This window comes from Oncorhynchus clarkii, chromosome 21, assembly GCF_045791955.1.
Source record: "Oncorhynchus clarkii lewisi isolate Uvic-CL-2024 chromosome 21, UVic_Ocla_1.0, whole genome shotgun sequence".
In the NCBI taxonomy this organism is placed as follows: domain Eukaryota; kingdom Metazoa; phylum Chordata; class Actinopteri; order Salmoniformes; family Salmonidae; genus Oncorhynchus; species Oncorhynchus clarkii.
The window spans coordinates 19254843-19271284 of NC_092167.1; the positions used below are offsets into that span (position 1 = coordinate 19254843).

The 16442-nt window shown below is 43.5% G+C and overlaps 2 protein-coding genes across 3 annotated transcripts in view; both read left to right on the top strand.

Annotated features, from left to right (window-relative positions):
* Positions 1-1566: 1566 nt before the first annotated feature.
* Positions 1567-5175, top strand: LOC139378705 (single-stranded DNA-binding protein, mitochondrial-like). 2 transcript variants are annotated; one of them, XM_071121119.1, is made up of 6 exons: positions 1567-2534; positions 3052-3120; positions 3236-3293; positions 3445-3673; positions 3908-3996; positions 4093-5175. In XM_071121119.1, exons 2-6 carry the CDS (start codon positions 3097-3099, stop codon positions 4137-4139), a joined length of 447 nt encoding a protein of 148 aa, XP_070977220.1. In that variant the 5' UTR covers positions 1567-2534; positions 3052-3096; the 3' UTR covers positions 4140-5175. The 2 variants fall into 2 exon arrangements, with proteins under 2 accessions (XP_070977220.1, XP_070977221.1); XM_071121120.1 differs by having other exon boundaries at positions 2414-2534; positions 3076-3120.
* A 368-nt stretch (positions 5176-5543) lies between these two features.
* The window catches only part of LOC139378704 (cyclic AMP-responsive element-binding protein 3-like protein 2), a 31092-nt gene continuing 20193 nt past the window's right edge, over positions 5544-16442 (top strand). The window contains exon 1 of the mRNA XM_071121117.1: positions 5544-6308. Coding sequence (XP_070977218.1) covers positions 6210-6308 — 99 coding nt within the window. The 5' untranslated portion in view covers positions 5544-6209. The remainder of the gene's footprint in view (positions 6309-16442) is intronic.

Consider the following 16442-nt stretch of genomic DNA (forward strand, 5'->3'; position numbering starts at 1 on the left):
CACAATAAGTTGGGTGAATTTTGGCCCATTCCTCCTGACAGAGCAGAGTCAGGTTTGTAGACCTCCTTGCTCGCACACGCTTTTTCAGTTCAGCCCACAAATTTTCTATAGGATTGAGGTCAGGGCTTTGTGATAGCCACTCCAATACCTTGACTTTGTTGTCCTTAAGCCATTTTGCCACAACTTTGAAAGTATGCTTGGGGTCATTGTCCAGTTGGAAGACCGATTTGCGACCAATCTTTAACTTCCTGACTGATGTATTGAGATGTTGATTCAATATATCCACATAATATTCCTCCTCATGATGCTATCTATTTTGTGAAGTGCACCAGTCCCTCCTGCAGCAAAGCACCCCCACAACATGATGCTGCCACCCCCGTTCTTTACGGTTTGGATGTTGTTCTTCAGCTTGCAAGCATCCCCCTTTTTCCTCCAAACGTAACGATGGTCATTATGGCCAAACAGTTTTTGTTTCATCAGACCAGAGGACATTTCTCCAAAAAGTACCATCTTTGACCCCATGTGCAGTTGCAAACCGTAGTCTGGCTTTTTTTAATGGCGGTTTTGGAGCAGTGGCTTCTTCCTTGCTGAGTGGCATTTCACTTCGATATAGGACTCATTTTTACTGTGGATATAGATACTTTTGTACCTGTTTCCTCCAGCATCTTCACAAGGTCCTTTGCTGTTGTTCTGGGATTGATTTGCACTTTTCGCACCAAAGTACGTTCATCTTTAGGAGACAGAACGCGTCTCCTTCCTGAGCGGTATGACGGCTGCATGGTCCCATGGTGTTTATACTTGCATACTATTGTTTGTACAGATGAATGTGGTACCTTCAGGTGTTTGGAAATTGCTCCAAAGGATGAACCAGACTTGTAGAGGTATACCATTTTTTTCTGAGGTCTTTCTTGATGATGTGGTTTTTGAGTTTTTTTTCTTTTTTCTTGCTGATTTCTTTTGATTTTCCCATGATGTCAAGCAAAGAGGCACTGAGTTTGAAGGTAGGCCTTGAAATACATCCACAGGTACACCTCTAATTGACTAAAATGATGTCAATTAGCCTATCAGAAGCTTGTAAAGCCATGACATAATTTTCTGGATTTTTCCAAACTGTTTAAAGGCACAGTCAACTTAGTGTATGTAAACTTCTGACCCATTGGAATTGTGATACAGTGAATTATAAGTGAAATAATCTGTCTGTAAACAATTGTTGGAATAATTACTTGTGTCATGCACAAAGTAGATGCCCTAACCGACTTGCCAAAACTATAGTTTGTTAACAAGAAATTTGTGGAGTGGTTATAATGTCTTCCATCTGGTATGGTATTCTCTTGCAGGTACTATGTGAAGCGGCCTTGTGTAGAGGAGAAGTTGACCCCCGATTACCCATCAGCCAGCCTGATTTTCGCCTTGTCTCTCAACTGCTGGGACTTATCATACAGAATTCCTGACCACATACACTACATGCATTTCCTTGATTCATAGACAGACGTACTTATTCTCATGTGTTTTTAGAATTATACTGTATATCAGGGTTTCACAAACTATGGGTCGGGACTTAAAGTGGGCCCTGTGCATGTGAGATGTGGTTAGTGAGATATGAGAATACATCTACAATCACACTGTATCTCTTAATTTGGGTCGTTGGAGGACAATTTGGGTCACAGAGGAAGGTCAACTGGACATATACTCTATTAAAAACTCTCACAGACATAGGGACAGGACATTGCTCTGGGAAAGTGTACCTTTGTCTGAGTGGTGTGTGGTTTCTGAAGGACCTTAGAAGTTTCCCTCCTGTGTGGTTGGGTACTGTACATACTTGTGTTTATGTCTTTGCACTTGGTGAGATGTACGATGCGAGGCATCTCACTCTTCTCTTCTCTCCTACACACGGCCTTGTTCTCAGGTTAACTGTCATGTAAATAGCAGTCAGAATGGTCAGATTGGTCGCAATAAAATGTATGAATTTAATCAAGGTACTGCACATCTCACTTTCTAGGATATTCAGCTTACACTAGAAATAATAAATATTCCACTTGTTGAGCAAAAGGCATGTTCTACCGATGTACCTTATTACTGATATAGGCCTACTGATTTGTAAGACCTTGTGTGCAGTATTTACTTAGACACATTATCGTTTTGATTCAGAATTGAATGCATTTATTTAGATTTGATTGTGTATCATCATCTTACTCTCTGTGAGCGAAGGATTGTAACCAAAGGTTTTCTAGAACTCGACCTTGGTAAATGGCCTAAAATAAAGTTACTATCCAGCTCTATTGTTTATATCTTGTGTCGTCCAGCTTCACGGGAGACAACATCCATAATATTTGGAAATAAAACCTATATGTTATGTCATGTCCCCCACATATATAATACTTCATCATCAACTTAAACATGTTTTATTTTAAAGTATTTGATCCAGCCCCCAGTATCAGCGGAACTGTCCTATTGCCTTCTACAATGAATCACGGACTTATATTAGCGACGGACCGGAAGCAGCGTGCACTTAAGGATTTCGGTTACTGCATCATGTAAGTTGAATTAACTTACTGTATGTCCTTAGATATCAATGATGATAAACAACAACAAGCATGCTAATATTTTGTAGGATAAGTGTACTTTTTATGGCAGTTTATGTCTCGGCCCTATTATTATCTATCTATTCACTCGCATTGCAACTAATGTAGCGTGCTAGCTGGGCATGACTGTAACATCAGTAGATGTTACAATGTAACGTTAGCAACCATTTACCCGTGGTTATAATGCGATACAATTTATCTTTATGGAGACAATGTAAGTTAGCTAGACCTATTTCAAGCAGCAGTCCGTATTATTATTGTCTTCGATTGTAGCTAGCTAGCTAGGTATTTGAAGAATGATAGCTAGATAGATACCCACTAGGACAGCTAACCAAATATGACAGGTGTGACTATAGAAGAAAGACAATTGTGTCCATGTAACTTGCTGGCTGTTAGTCAGGATTAAAGCTCTAACTAATGCTCATAGCCTCATCTTGAGATGAAGTCAACTCGATACTCTTTCTTACAGTCTGTCTACTTTACTATCATACAGTCCGTCCAGCAAACAACGAGGATGTTGAGAAACGGAGCAGCACAGGTAAGTGTGCAACACAAATACTCCAGCTGTTCCCCCTTAATCGCTACTCTACTTTACTTTTGTGGCCGTGGCTCCTTGGCTGACTGTAGTGTGTCTTTATGCATCTCCCCTGCAGGTTTTCAGACAGCTGGTCAGACACCAGTCTACAGACACCAGCCTGATCCTGGAGAGATGTGAGTATAGACCGTCAGGGCACTTTCTCAGGTTTCTCATCTATCGAACACAAACAGCCCAGACCAGTTGATGTCTGTCCGCTCCTCTGTCTTCCCCCATTAGCTTTGACGTGTGTACACCTTAATGTATCCCCCCCCCACACACACACAGCGATTAACCGTGTTCAGCTGCTGGGCCGCGTGGGGCAGGACCCTGTCATGAGACAAGTGGAGGGACGGAACCCCGTTACCATCTTCTCCATGGCAACCAACGAGATGTGGCGCTCCGGGGACGTGGAGACGTCTCCCGCAGGAGATGTCAGCCAGAAGACGACGTGGCATCGTGTGTCAATCTTCAAGCCTGGTCTGAGGGATGTGGCGTACCAGTATGTCAAGAAAGGGTATGTGTGTTTTTCACTCTGTGTTCCCCTGTATACTGTGGGTTGTCAATTTCTCGGGCTTAGTTTCTATTTCTCTGGGGACTAGTAGCCTGATAACTTAAACTTTTTCTGTCTTATCTACTTATTTCTAGAAGTATCATCCTTGTGTTTACTGCAAAGACAACTGGTCTTATAACAATCCGCGGAAAACCTATCAGTAACACATTCCTTGGTTCTGTGTGCCCCCTGTTGTAGGTCGAGGGTTCTGGTGGAGGGGAAGTTGGACTACGGGGAGTACGTAGACAAGAACAACGTCAGACGCCAGGCTACCACCATCATCGCAGGTGAGAGAGGGGAACACGCACTCAGACACATTTCACATTCACTGGCATTTTATATTTTCATAACAATTAAACATGTCATTATTTTCCATTCTACAGACAACATTGTATTTTTAAGCGACAACATTCGAGGGAAGGATCAATGAGGGATGTGGCGATCTTCATCTAGGAGGAAGACTGAAGCTCTTTCTGTGTAGCTACTCTATTGTCTATATATTAACTGACTGTGGAAGAAGCTGTGTGCCTGCTATCTAAATGGGACAGAACACAGTGTAACACCTCTCTGTTGATTGTAGTGAATGATAGAGGACTATCTGTTCCATTATGACGTCGGTGAGCGCACGGGCAGCGCCATTGAGGCCATCTCCATTTTGAAGTAGTACATTTTCTTATACTACTTCTATGAGTTGGTAAACAAACTGAAATGGTTCATACTGCCAACTGGAATGCGTTGTTTGAACAGGTGTAAAGCCAAGTGGAGATTTACTGCCACCTGCAGTTATGGAATGTTTGCTCGTGAGTATAATTCATTGGTTGATGCCCTGGATGGAATTATGTGATCCTTCCTTAACCCATAGGAGGTTGACTACTTCAAAATGGTGAAAGTCCTCAATGGCACTGCCCATGCTAAAACATGCTTATGGTTACTAAAGTCCTCTCATTCTCTGAGCGCGCCAGAGTATACCTAGACATGGGGTCACATGTATGTATTCTATCCCCCAAAATGTTTGTTACTACTGTATAATCTTAGTTTACGTCCATTTGCGCTACTCTTGTTGCAGTACTACTAATGGAACTGCTGTTCAAAGCAGAGCGAAGGATCAGGCCTTAAAGGTGAGCAGTTAGTTGTTTTCCCAGAGAAGAGATGAGAGAAATAAATGGGTGATGTGTGACTGACTCTCATCCACATAATGCTGTACCCAAAACTAGGATTATGTGCCAGTTTCAAATAGAATGTTATACCACCTGTTTTCATCTCAGCATGTCTTTCTGTTCTATTTTAAAGATAGATTGAAACTTGTAACTATTTGGTTAGTTTTGGTTTCATTCCACCTTAGTTTTTTTTTCCCTTCCTGAAATCACCAGATTCTCACCTAATTCTGTCTGAGCAAAGTTTGTACTCATGTTGTTTAATGTACTTGTATGTATCATGTAGGTTGAATATATTTTTTTTCTCCAGTACTTTAGCCTCTTAATTTCAATATCCACACATTAGTGGAAAATGTTTCTTAGCAGAATGTCCTCTTTGACCTGTTCCTTGGCAGACCACTCGGGAATTGCAGAAAAAGTTAAGTTATTGCAGCAGAAAGTTGGCTACTCATTTGCTTATTTTTTAAGAGCTTTAACTTGATTGGTTGATTTGCATTCCAGGGAGGCCGTGTTTAGAATGAAAAATTCTTGTCTTTCTCTGATTTGTTACAAAACATACGTTAATGTGATGTAATTGGCTTATTCGCTTGTCAATCAAATACTCGGGCTCAAATGCTTTGGATTGGTCGCAGAACCTAGTCAGTCACAGACGGTCAGACTGGAATAGAATAGAAGGACTCGTTCGATTGGTATGACGCAGATGGACAGGAGTGTTTTTTTTTTTTTTTTGCAGTGTGGAAGTTACAAATTCTCCAATTTCTGACCGAAATTATTGCAAAGTTTTCATTTGAACAGTTTCTCCACATACATTGTAGATATTGCGCTAAATGTGTATCCATTGCATTGTATGTTGCCCTTTATCTTGATACAACCTACGCAAATGGAATGCAAACCCTGTAGTGTTTTAGTCTAATTAGATGTCGCTACTCTTGTCCCCGCCCCCACCCACATTCCTGTCTGTCTGGTCTGTTCTGGTGGTGGGCAGCAAACTGCATCAAGGAAAAAGTCCATGGAACTCTGTGCAAAGAAAATAAACAAGAGCCAACACGGGGCAGTCTTCTTCTAACGCTATTTTTCACCTTTAATATTGTAATTCGGAGATAACTGCTTTGTTGGCAGCACTGCTGCGTATATTACGGCGTTGTAGTTACATCAACTGCATAACTACGTTTCTTCACTGAAGTTGAATTAACTGCGTGGACAGAGTAAAAACATAACATTCTTCGGTTGATATCGCTGTAAAGTGTGTGAAGGAGTGTATTTGCTATCTGCGCTGCAAAGTATCATCATCAAGGGAACTGTCATCTAACGACACATTAGGAATCAGAGCGGTCGCATCGCCAAGGATGGAAATATTGGACAGTACTGAGTCCTTTTTACACTGGGATAGGAATCTCAGTGAGCTCTCGGAGCCTGGAGAAAACGAACATGTCTTATACAGCACAGTAAGTTATATATAGGCAAATATTATAAACAATACGAACCATTATGCCACTGCCACACTTGTCAATAGCACTTTTCTTATTATTGATTGCCATACCAAGGTTCTCAAGGTTTCTCTGGGGTGTTGACGTTAGTGAAAATATGCCATCCAGTTTATTTTCTTTTGTTAGGAATTTCAATTGAGTCTGCTATTTTCAATGCAAACTATGATTCGCCTCTTCATTGCCCTACATCGACCCACCATGAGTGGGGTAGGTCGATGGGCTAATTGATAAGTTATTCGGTTTGTGGTGACAGAGTTAATGATGGATGGGAACCAGACACTTACTGTACACTAGGCTGAGACTTTCTCTGCTGTCTATATTTGGTGTGCCTGACTACATTTCCGTTACTTCTTCCAATGCCATAGATTAGTGTACTAGCTGGAATCTTAAAACCTCAGCGAATTCACACCATGCTGATCTTTTATCTGTGTATTGGACCAAGTCCACCCTTCTGCCATCTACACCTTCCTAGTTCAAATGTACGATAACGTGCACCAGTGTTGTGGCCCCCAGCAAAGCCATTGTTCTTAACCCACAACAGGGAACTGTGTCCACAGACCTGCAGAACCGCACAGACTGTGTGAGTAGTAAATCCCAGGCTTTGTGAGAAGAAACTGTACAGCCTCTGTGTGAGGGAGTAGCAGGCTGTGTGTGGGGGGTGGGTATAATTTGTGGAACGTTCCAACAGGAATCTGTTCCAAAAACTTCGTAAAGTACAAGGTTGCCAACAAACAACGCATATAAAGTAGCACGGTCAATCACCTAGCTAACTAGCTGCCGAATAGGCATCAACTCACCACGTAGTTTATTCTTAATGTTTTGTCGGTTGGTGTGTGTGTGCGGAGAAAAGGTTGATCATCTCAGATGGCAAGAGAACAGAGCAGGGTCTTTGTTCAAGACTCCCATGCCCCCCCCCCCCCCCTCTCAATTCCTTGGGTTTGAAGCCTACACACACACTCTCACTTTCTCTCTCTGGGGTTTGTTGACATGGCATATCTCACAACAATGCCAACTGTTCTCAGCTGCAGAGCAGAGCTCTCACCTCCCCTGTTACTGATTGGTATGTGTGTGTACTCTTGAGACCCCCGTCTGGATCTCCCGTCAGTAAGGAGGGCACATCTCTCTGCGTGTCCCTCCCACTGGGCACAGACCAACGTTGAATCATCACGTAGGAAGACTGGACGTTGAGCATACATCTGTGCTTTACATTGAAATACAATCATTTTATGCCATTCCGTTTTATTGATTTATTAAGGCCGGAATTCAAACCAATCACGCCTCGTCTGCAATGCACCCTTTAAAGGCAACACTCCGCATTCGAGGGGGCTGCATATGTCAGCTCAATCCCGGACTAATTCTATTTGTACAATGCTCTCTTCGCTACTCATGCATGTCTACTATTACTCTTGTTTCTTAACACGCTAACGCAACTAGTCTTTTTGAGGTGGGAGTCATAACCTCTCCGCTCCACAACAACATATCCCCACCACTCACGTTCCGTACCTAGAAACCCCATCCGCTCTTCATAGATGTCTGCTAGGAGATAGTCATTCTGAAGGACAGTCACACACTGTCAGATGTTATTTTTCTTATGTTTCATATACCCAGGGCCGATCAGTCCTTAGAAAAACGACAGCGTGATGCTAACACTTACAGTAGGAAAGGCAACATATAGGACAGACAGTTGGCTGACTTAGGCAGAAAAGCTCATATAGACTTGATGGCAGACACCGATGTGCTTTTTGCTTACAGAGAAGTTCTCGGAGAGAATGTATCTCTGCCTCAAATATTTACGAAGCGCTACAGTCCGTTTTTTTCCCGCAAACATCTAGAATACGGCGTTGTTCGTTGTCATGCACCCGTGGCCTGTTTTTGGTCTTATTCTGCAAATCCCGTGGTTTAGCCTGTCTAATATCAGACAGCTGCAATATGGCTTTGTTTCTATAATACATTTTCCAGACATGATTCATCCTCTCCTGTCTAGGTAGAGACATTTATATTTTGCGTACAGCCTACCCGCCGTTCTACATAAACTAATCGAGTAGCAGCAGCCTTGTGTGACGATCAAAGGAGGAGCTCTCTAGGATCTAGTCATACATCTATGGGTTTATAATACTGTATATTACTGTGTATATTTTTCCTGTGTACATCGTGGTATTATAAAAGTTGAAGGGAAGTTCCGATTGACGTCCTCACCGTTCTCTCACAGCCCTACTGCGGAACTTACAACTTAGAATGCCTGGCGACAGATCGAGCCATTGTGCAGACCGTAGGGATAAACCTCTAGTGAGAACATTGTTTTATCGCTACACTCTTAGGAAAAAAAAGGGTTCTTCAGTTGTCCCCACAGGAGAACCCTTTTTTGGTTCCGTGTAGAACTCTCTGTGGAAAGGGTTCTACATAAAACCCAAAGGCTACTACCTGGAACCCCAAGGCTTCTACTTGGAACCAAAAAGGGTTCTCCTTTGGGGACTGCGGAATAACCCTTTTTAGGTTCTAGATGGCACCTTTTTTCCCCCCTAAGTGTATGGTGGAGACTGGATACGCAGGCCGTACTGTTAGAGCTACTGAAGAGAACAGAGAAGGCGTCTTTTGTGAATGAGCCATGTCACTACTGAGTCAGTGAGGTCATAGCAGTGATTAGTTAGAGAAAGCCCATTAACAGCTCTGCTACTTCAGCTCACCCTGCCTAGGCACTCGGACGACAGGAAGTCCCTGGTCTAAGATTCCTACATCTGAAGCCACCGGCCGCCCACAAGAGAACGTCTGTATGCCCAAAACCAACATGTCTGCCACCCGCCAGGCATGCCTCTGTGTTTGTTCGGTCCATATTTAGAAAGAGTAAGAGCTACAGGAGGGGTCAGGGAGTAGAGATGGGCCTGAATGGGCAGATTGTATTTCTCTGGGTCTGAATACTAAAATTACTTTATAGATATGTTTTGTGTAGTGTATTAACATGTGGACATATTCATAACCCATTATGTCTAGGAGTGTTCAGTGGAAACACTGACTGGTTTAAACTGATCTGAGTTGAGTGTAGTGACGCCAAAGGCAGCAGGATCACCCTGACATGCAGGTTTGGTTATGCAGGTTACTGAAACCTCCCCTGTGGTGTCATGTGAATATTCTCTCTGAGAAAGTTGATCGCCAGAGGACATAAAGTGCAATACATCAATCAGCTCAGAGATGTATTAAGAGGGGGGGGGGTAGATGGAGGGTACGGTTGGCAGTCATATTTTAATAGAGCCCTCTTTCTCTCTCTCAGTATTGTATGTGCCGGTTGGACATGCCGATGAAGGACAGGGCACACACACACACACGCTCTGCTAGTCTAACAGAGAGTGGGCGCTCTCATGCTGTGTGTGTGGACAGAGTGATGCCTGTTCTCCACTGGTGCAGGGCAGCCTTATCCTGTGTGGCCCCTCATAACAGGCCGACACCCCCACCTCCTCTCTCTCCCCGCCAGGCTGAAAGGGCCGTCTGTGTGATGTCTGCTGGGAGAGAGGGTCACAGTCTGGGACACACACACATGGCACACGTGTGTGAACGCACGAGCACACATTCACCCTCACAACGCCACATTCACTCACTGCCCTAACCCAGTTCAATATCAGCACCTTCATTTCAGGAGAGGATCATTTCCGTGGGAAAGGACATGCACAGATTTGGTGCTGTTTTTCTGTGTGTGTGTGTGTGTCAAACATTCATATGAACGGAGTGTGTTAAGCACCGTGTACTTTGCGTATATTAGACAGCCTGTCAATCAGCTTTTTCTGTGATGATGGTGATGTGCTTTGACGTGTGTGGTTTTTGTATGTCCCTGTTCCAGCCCTACCCATGGGCTCGTGTTTATATATAGCTGTGTTTCTGTCATGCCACACCTCTTTCTTCCCTCCCTCTGCATGTCACTGTCAGTTAGTCCTCCCAGGCATGTGAGGCGCTTTGTGATCAGGAACAAATCATATTTCTCTACAGCAGATATTTAGATGTAGTATCATTTACAGTTGAAGTCGGAAGTTTACATACACCTTAGCCAAATACATTTCAACTCAGTTTTTCACAATTCCTGACATTTAATCCTAGTAAACATTCCCTGTCTTAGGTCAGTTAGGATCACCACTTTATTTTAAGAATGTGACATGTCAGAATAATAGTAGAGAGGATGATTTATTTCAGCTTTTATTTCTTTCATCACATTCCCAGTGGGTCAGAAGTTTACATGCACTCAATTAGTATTTGGTAGCAATGCCTTTAAATAGTTTGCCTTGGGTCAAACGTTTCAACGTTTGACCCATCACAAGCTTCCCACAATAAGTTGGGTGAATTTTGGCCCATTCCTCTTGACAGAGCTGTTGTAACTGAGTCAGGTTTGTAGGCTTCCTTGCTCGCACACACTTTTTCAGTTCAGCCCACACATTTTCTATAGGATTGAGGTCAGTGCTTTGTGATGGCTACTCCAATACCTTGACTTTGTTGTCCTTAAGCCATTTTACCACAACTTTGGAAGTATGCTTGGGGTCAATGTCTATTTGGAAGACCCATTTGCGACCAAGCTTAAACTTTCTGACTGATGTCTTGAGATGTTGCTTCAATATATCCACATAATTTTCCTTCGTCATGATACCATCTATTTTGTGAAGTGCACCAGTCCCTCCTGCAGCAAAGCACCCCCACAACATGATGCTGCCATCCCCGTGCTTCACGGTTGGGATGGTGTTCTTCGGCTTGCAAGCATCTCCATTTTTCCTCCAAACATAACAATGGTCATTATGTCCAAATAGTTCTATTTTTTTTCATCAGACTAGAGGACATTTCTCCAAAAAGTACTATCTTTGTCCCCATGTGCAGTTGCAAACCGTAGTCTGGCTTTTTTTAATGGCGGCTTTGGAGCAGTGGCTTCTTCCTTGCTGAGCGGCCTTTCAGGTTATGTCGATCTAGGACTCGTTTTACTGTGGATATAGATACTTTTGTACCTGTTACCTCCAGCAACTCTACAAGGTCCTTTGCTGTTGTTCTGGGATTGATTTGCACTTTTCGCACCAAAGTACGTTCATCTCTAGGAGACAAAAGCTCATCTCCTTCCTGAGCGGGATGACAGCTGCATGATCCCATGGTGTTTATACTTGCAAATGATTGTTTGTACAGATGAACGTGGTACCTTCAGGCGTTTGGAAATTGCTCCCAAGGATAAAACAGACTTGTGCAGGTCTACCATTTCTTTTGATTTTCCCATGATGTCAAGCCAAGAGGCACTGAGTTTGAAGGTAGGCCTTGAAATGTATCCACAGGTACACCTCCAATTGACTCAAATTATTTCAATTAGCCTATCAGAAGCTTCTAAAGCCATGACATAATTTTCTGGAATTTTCCAAGCTGTTTAAAGACACAGTCAACTTAGTGTATGTAAACTTCTGACCCACTGGAATTGTGATACAGTGAATTATAAGTGAAATAATCTGTCTAAACAATTGTTGGAAAAGTGACTTGTCATGCACAAAGTAGATGTCCTAACCAACTTGCCAAAACTATAGTTTGTTAACAAGAAATGTGGAGTGGTTAAACAAGTTTTAATGACTCCAATCTAAGCGTATGTAAACTTCTGACTTCAACTGTATGTCATGTTGCTATTCTGTTTTATACAACAGGTGGTTCTAAGCCTGAATTCTGATTTGGTTAAAACCGCATTCCAGCCAGTGTCTATTCCACAAGTTACCGCCAGCTAAATCCGTGACGTTAAAATGCCTATTTACTCTGTTTCATCTGACTGTGCAATCCATTGTCTCATCAGCCCAGCCAGGCATTTTATAAACTTGCTCTCTACTATAAAAAAACATTTAGACATTCTCACATTTCCTTTAGACTAACATTTAGCTTTAAACAGTGGAGATTTGTATAAACCTGCATATTCGATCTCCAGATATCCCATAGTAATGTCCCCGTTTAACTCAGCCAGTCGAAATCACGAATCAGCATCATTTATATAGAACGAACTATCAATAGAAAACAGGTAAAACTGCTAGTTTAGTTTGCGGTCTTTCCACTTTCAGTTTGAAGTGATTGTGTTAGCTGTGTTGTTGGTTAGCTCCTCTGAACAAGTGTCCTGACGAGAGAGCTCTTTTTCTATGCCAGCCATTAGCTCATTGTTATGGATGTATCCAAATAAATCTCACTAGAAAACAGCTTAAACAAATGGAAATGCAGCTACTTTTCTGTTATTCTGGCTGCACTGTTTGATGTGTCTTTAAGTTAGCCGTAGTTGGCTAGCTTGCAAGCAAGGGATAAAAATGTCGCCAGCCTGTATGGCAATGGAACATTTAGAACGAATGGCTCGGTCGTGTCCATAGATACAGAACAAAAAGACTGAACGACTGGGTCGCGTCTCTGGCAACCGAACCGATGGAACGTACAACCAGCCGGCTTGGGTAGCAACCTTTTAGTTTTGTGTCAGGCCTATATCTTGTGGAAGGATGAAATAGTATGAATAAATGAATCCAAATCATGTTTATAGTGAAAATATGTCAATCATTTTTTGAATATGTTTGTAACCCGTTGTGATAATGCCCTCGATGCCAGTGTTTGGAGGAGACATTGGCACAGTTTGCTGGCCCGAGACGTGCGAATATATCTTCCAAACACCGGCTTCCTCAGCATTATCACTTAAATAAGCTCCAGGGTGAGGTGCTGTACTGGATATTCTGGTTCTTCAGACAACAGGAAATATTTGCAATACTCAAAACAATAACAATCCCATTAGAAAGATGACCCCCCTCGTTTTTTCATGCGTGTTTTCTCCTTCCTCGCTATGGTGTTGTGTTGGGTGCCTCTTCCTCAAACTTCATAAATCCTTATTGAAGAGAAACCATCCGTGATACTGGAAGGTACCTGTACCATGCTCAACTTCCTGTCGCGTAACCATGGCAACGGCTGCTCTTTAACCATGTCTGCTTTGGAAACGGCACCTTTTTTTTTTGCTTTTCTGGTGCACTACTTTCGGCCAGAGTTTCTCCAACCCCTCCACTGTGAAGTCTTCCTCCACACTCCATGCAGCTTTTCTTCTGCTCTGAAGCCAGATATTCATAGTTACTGTAAGGTTGTAATTAGTGTGTGTGTGTGTGAGTGAGTGAGTGTGAGAGAGGTCATTACTCCTAACCCACAGCAGCTAGCTTAGCTTCCACACTCTACAGCACATCTATATTTACACTCACCCTTTCTTTCTTTCTCTCACTTGAGTCCCTGGTTAGCTGTTAACTGGTACTGTGTGTGGCTCTCTCTGTGTGTCTGTCTCTGTCTCTCTCTGTGTCTGTCTCTCTCTCGCTCTCTCTGTGTGTGTCTCTCTCTGTGTGTGTGGTGTCTATGTTTCTCTTTAGAGTAGGGCATGGTGACCCAGCCCTAAAAAGGGAGAGGAGCCAAATCTACCATAGCCTAGTAAGGATATAGTTTGGCCTAGTAATCAGAGTTCTACAACACGATCCAGTGATTGTACTCGTATTTCCCTGCTCTCTGTGTCGTCTTACCACTGACTTCTGCGTAGCCCTACATTCACTGAAGAACTTCAGTGCCACCGACGCGGCCAGCTACCAAAGACTGCGGGCTCTCCTTTTCCATGGCTGATGTGAGTAAAACATTTAAACGTGTTAACCCTCGCAAGGCGGCCGGCCCAGATGGCATCCCTAGCCGCGTCCTCAGAGCATGTGCAGACCAGCTGGCTGGTGTGTTTACGGACATGTTCAATTATTCCCTGTCCCAGTCTGCTGTCCCCACATGCTTCAAGATGGCTACCATTGTTCCTGCTCCCAAGAAAGCAAAGGTAACTGAACTAAATGACTATCGCCCCTTAGCACTCACTTCTGTCTTCATGAAGTGCTTTGAGAGACTAGTCATCGATATTATCACCTCCATCCTAGACCCACTTCAATTTTCTTTTCAGACGATGCAATCGCCATCACACTGCCCTATCCCATCTGGACAAGAGGAATATCTATGTAAAACTGCTGTTCATTGACTAAAGTTCAGCATTCAAAACCCTAGTACCCTCCAAAACTCATCATTAAACTTGAGACCCTGGGTCTCGAACCTGCCCTATGCAACTGGGTCCTGGACTTCCTGACGGGCCGCCCCCCAGGTGGTGAAGGTAGGAAACAACATCTCCACTCCGCTGATCCTCAACACCGGTGTCCCACAAGGGTGCGTTCTCAGCCCCATCCTGTACTCCCTGTTCACCCATGACTGCGTGGCCATGCACGCCTCCAACTCAATCATCAAGTTTGCAGACGACACAACAGTAGTAGGCTTGATTACCAACAACAGCGAGACGGCCTACAGGGAGGAGGAGAGGGCAGCTGCACCGCCCACAACCGCAAGGCTCTCTAGAGGGTGGTGTGGTCTGCACAGCGCATCACCTTGGTCAAACTACCTGCCCTCCAGGACACCTACAACACCCGATGTCACAGGAAGGCAAAAAGGACAATAACCACCCGAGCCACTGCCTGTTCACCCCACTTCCATCTAAAAGGCGAGGTCAGTACAGGTGCATCAAAGCTGGGACAGAGAGATTGAAAAACAGCTTCTATCGCAAGGCCATCACATTGTTAAACAGCCACCACCTGCACAGAGAGGTGGCTGCCTACCTACAGACTTGATATCATTGGCCACTTTAATAAATGGAACACTAGTCACTTTAATGCCACTTTAAGAATGTTTACATATCTCGCATTACTCATCTCACATGTATATACTGTATACTGTATCCTTCACTATCTATTCTTTACTATCTATTGCATCTTAGCCGCTCTGTCACTGCTCATTCATATATTTTATACTTATATGTTCTCATCCCATTCCTTTACTAGATTTTGTTGTTATTCGATTTTGTTGTGGATTTTTTTTCGATATTAGGTTTTGTTGTGTACTTGTTAGATATTATCTGTTAGATACAGCTGCACTGTCAGACCTTGAAGCATAAGCATTGTTAGATACAGCTGCACTGTCAGACCTTGAAGCATAAGCATTTCACTACACTCGCAGTAGCATCTGCTAACCATGCGTATGTGACCAATAACATTTTATTTGATTTGAATTTAGAACGAGCCGTTTAGGATCGAATCAGGGCACAGTAGTTTGTGTTTTAATCTTTTTCTTTTTTTTATCGCCTAGCACCCATTTCCTGGGCTGTTCACACGTGTTCACTCCATATCCTCCGTCCCTTCCATCTCTCTCACCCGCTCCCTATTTAACCCTATAACCCACTCCTTCCTCTATCCCTGCTTTTGCTCCTCTCTTCCCTCGAGGCCGGGTGGGGGAAGGGACAGCCAAGGGGAACATGCCTGCTCCTGCCCCATAGTCTAAACACAAAGCTCCTTCACCTCTCTGATCACTCTGTCTCCCTGCATTTTGACATTGACATCATTTTCCCTATTAGACGATGTCAACCAGAGAGACACGTATTGAGTGCTTTCCAAACAACTTAATACATGCATGATTGAACAAGTTGTTTCTCTCAGCAGGCATGTATAAGCTTTTCGCTGGAAGCCCTTATGCTGAAGGGGACTGTGACTCCATTTAACTACACCCACTACACTTACACAGAGAGAACGCTTGGTCAACAGTTGAAGGACGTCAGTGGGGCAGAGTGACTGCATGGCCGGTCACTGTGTCAGAGCAGGTTTGGGGTAAAGTTCAATGTCACCGAAGCGGGGTGTGTGAGTTTTGGACTCAATTAAGCTGCCTTGGTAGGAAACCATGGGAGACAGGAAGAGAGAGGGAGATAGAGTTTTCCAGACACTAGTCATCTTCCAGCCTCGTGTCTCTCTCTCTCTATCTCTCTCTCTCGTGTTCCCTTCTTCCCTCCCTCCCTATTTCCATCTCGGATCCTGCTGCTGTAGTCTGACTGTCAGTGGTGTGTGTGACTGATAACACTGTGAGTCACTGTCTGAACTTTGACCCCGAGGATGTTCAACTCATGAGCTCAACGGTCAGTCATTGAAGACGATCTGAAATTCCACAAACAGCAAATTCTATTTGCACCACTTTCACCTACTTTATTTCTTTTTTGCTACTTTTTAAGTTGTCTTTTTCCAATCCAACTGCCCTCCC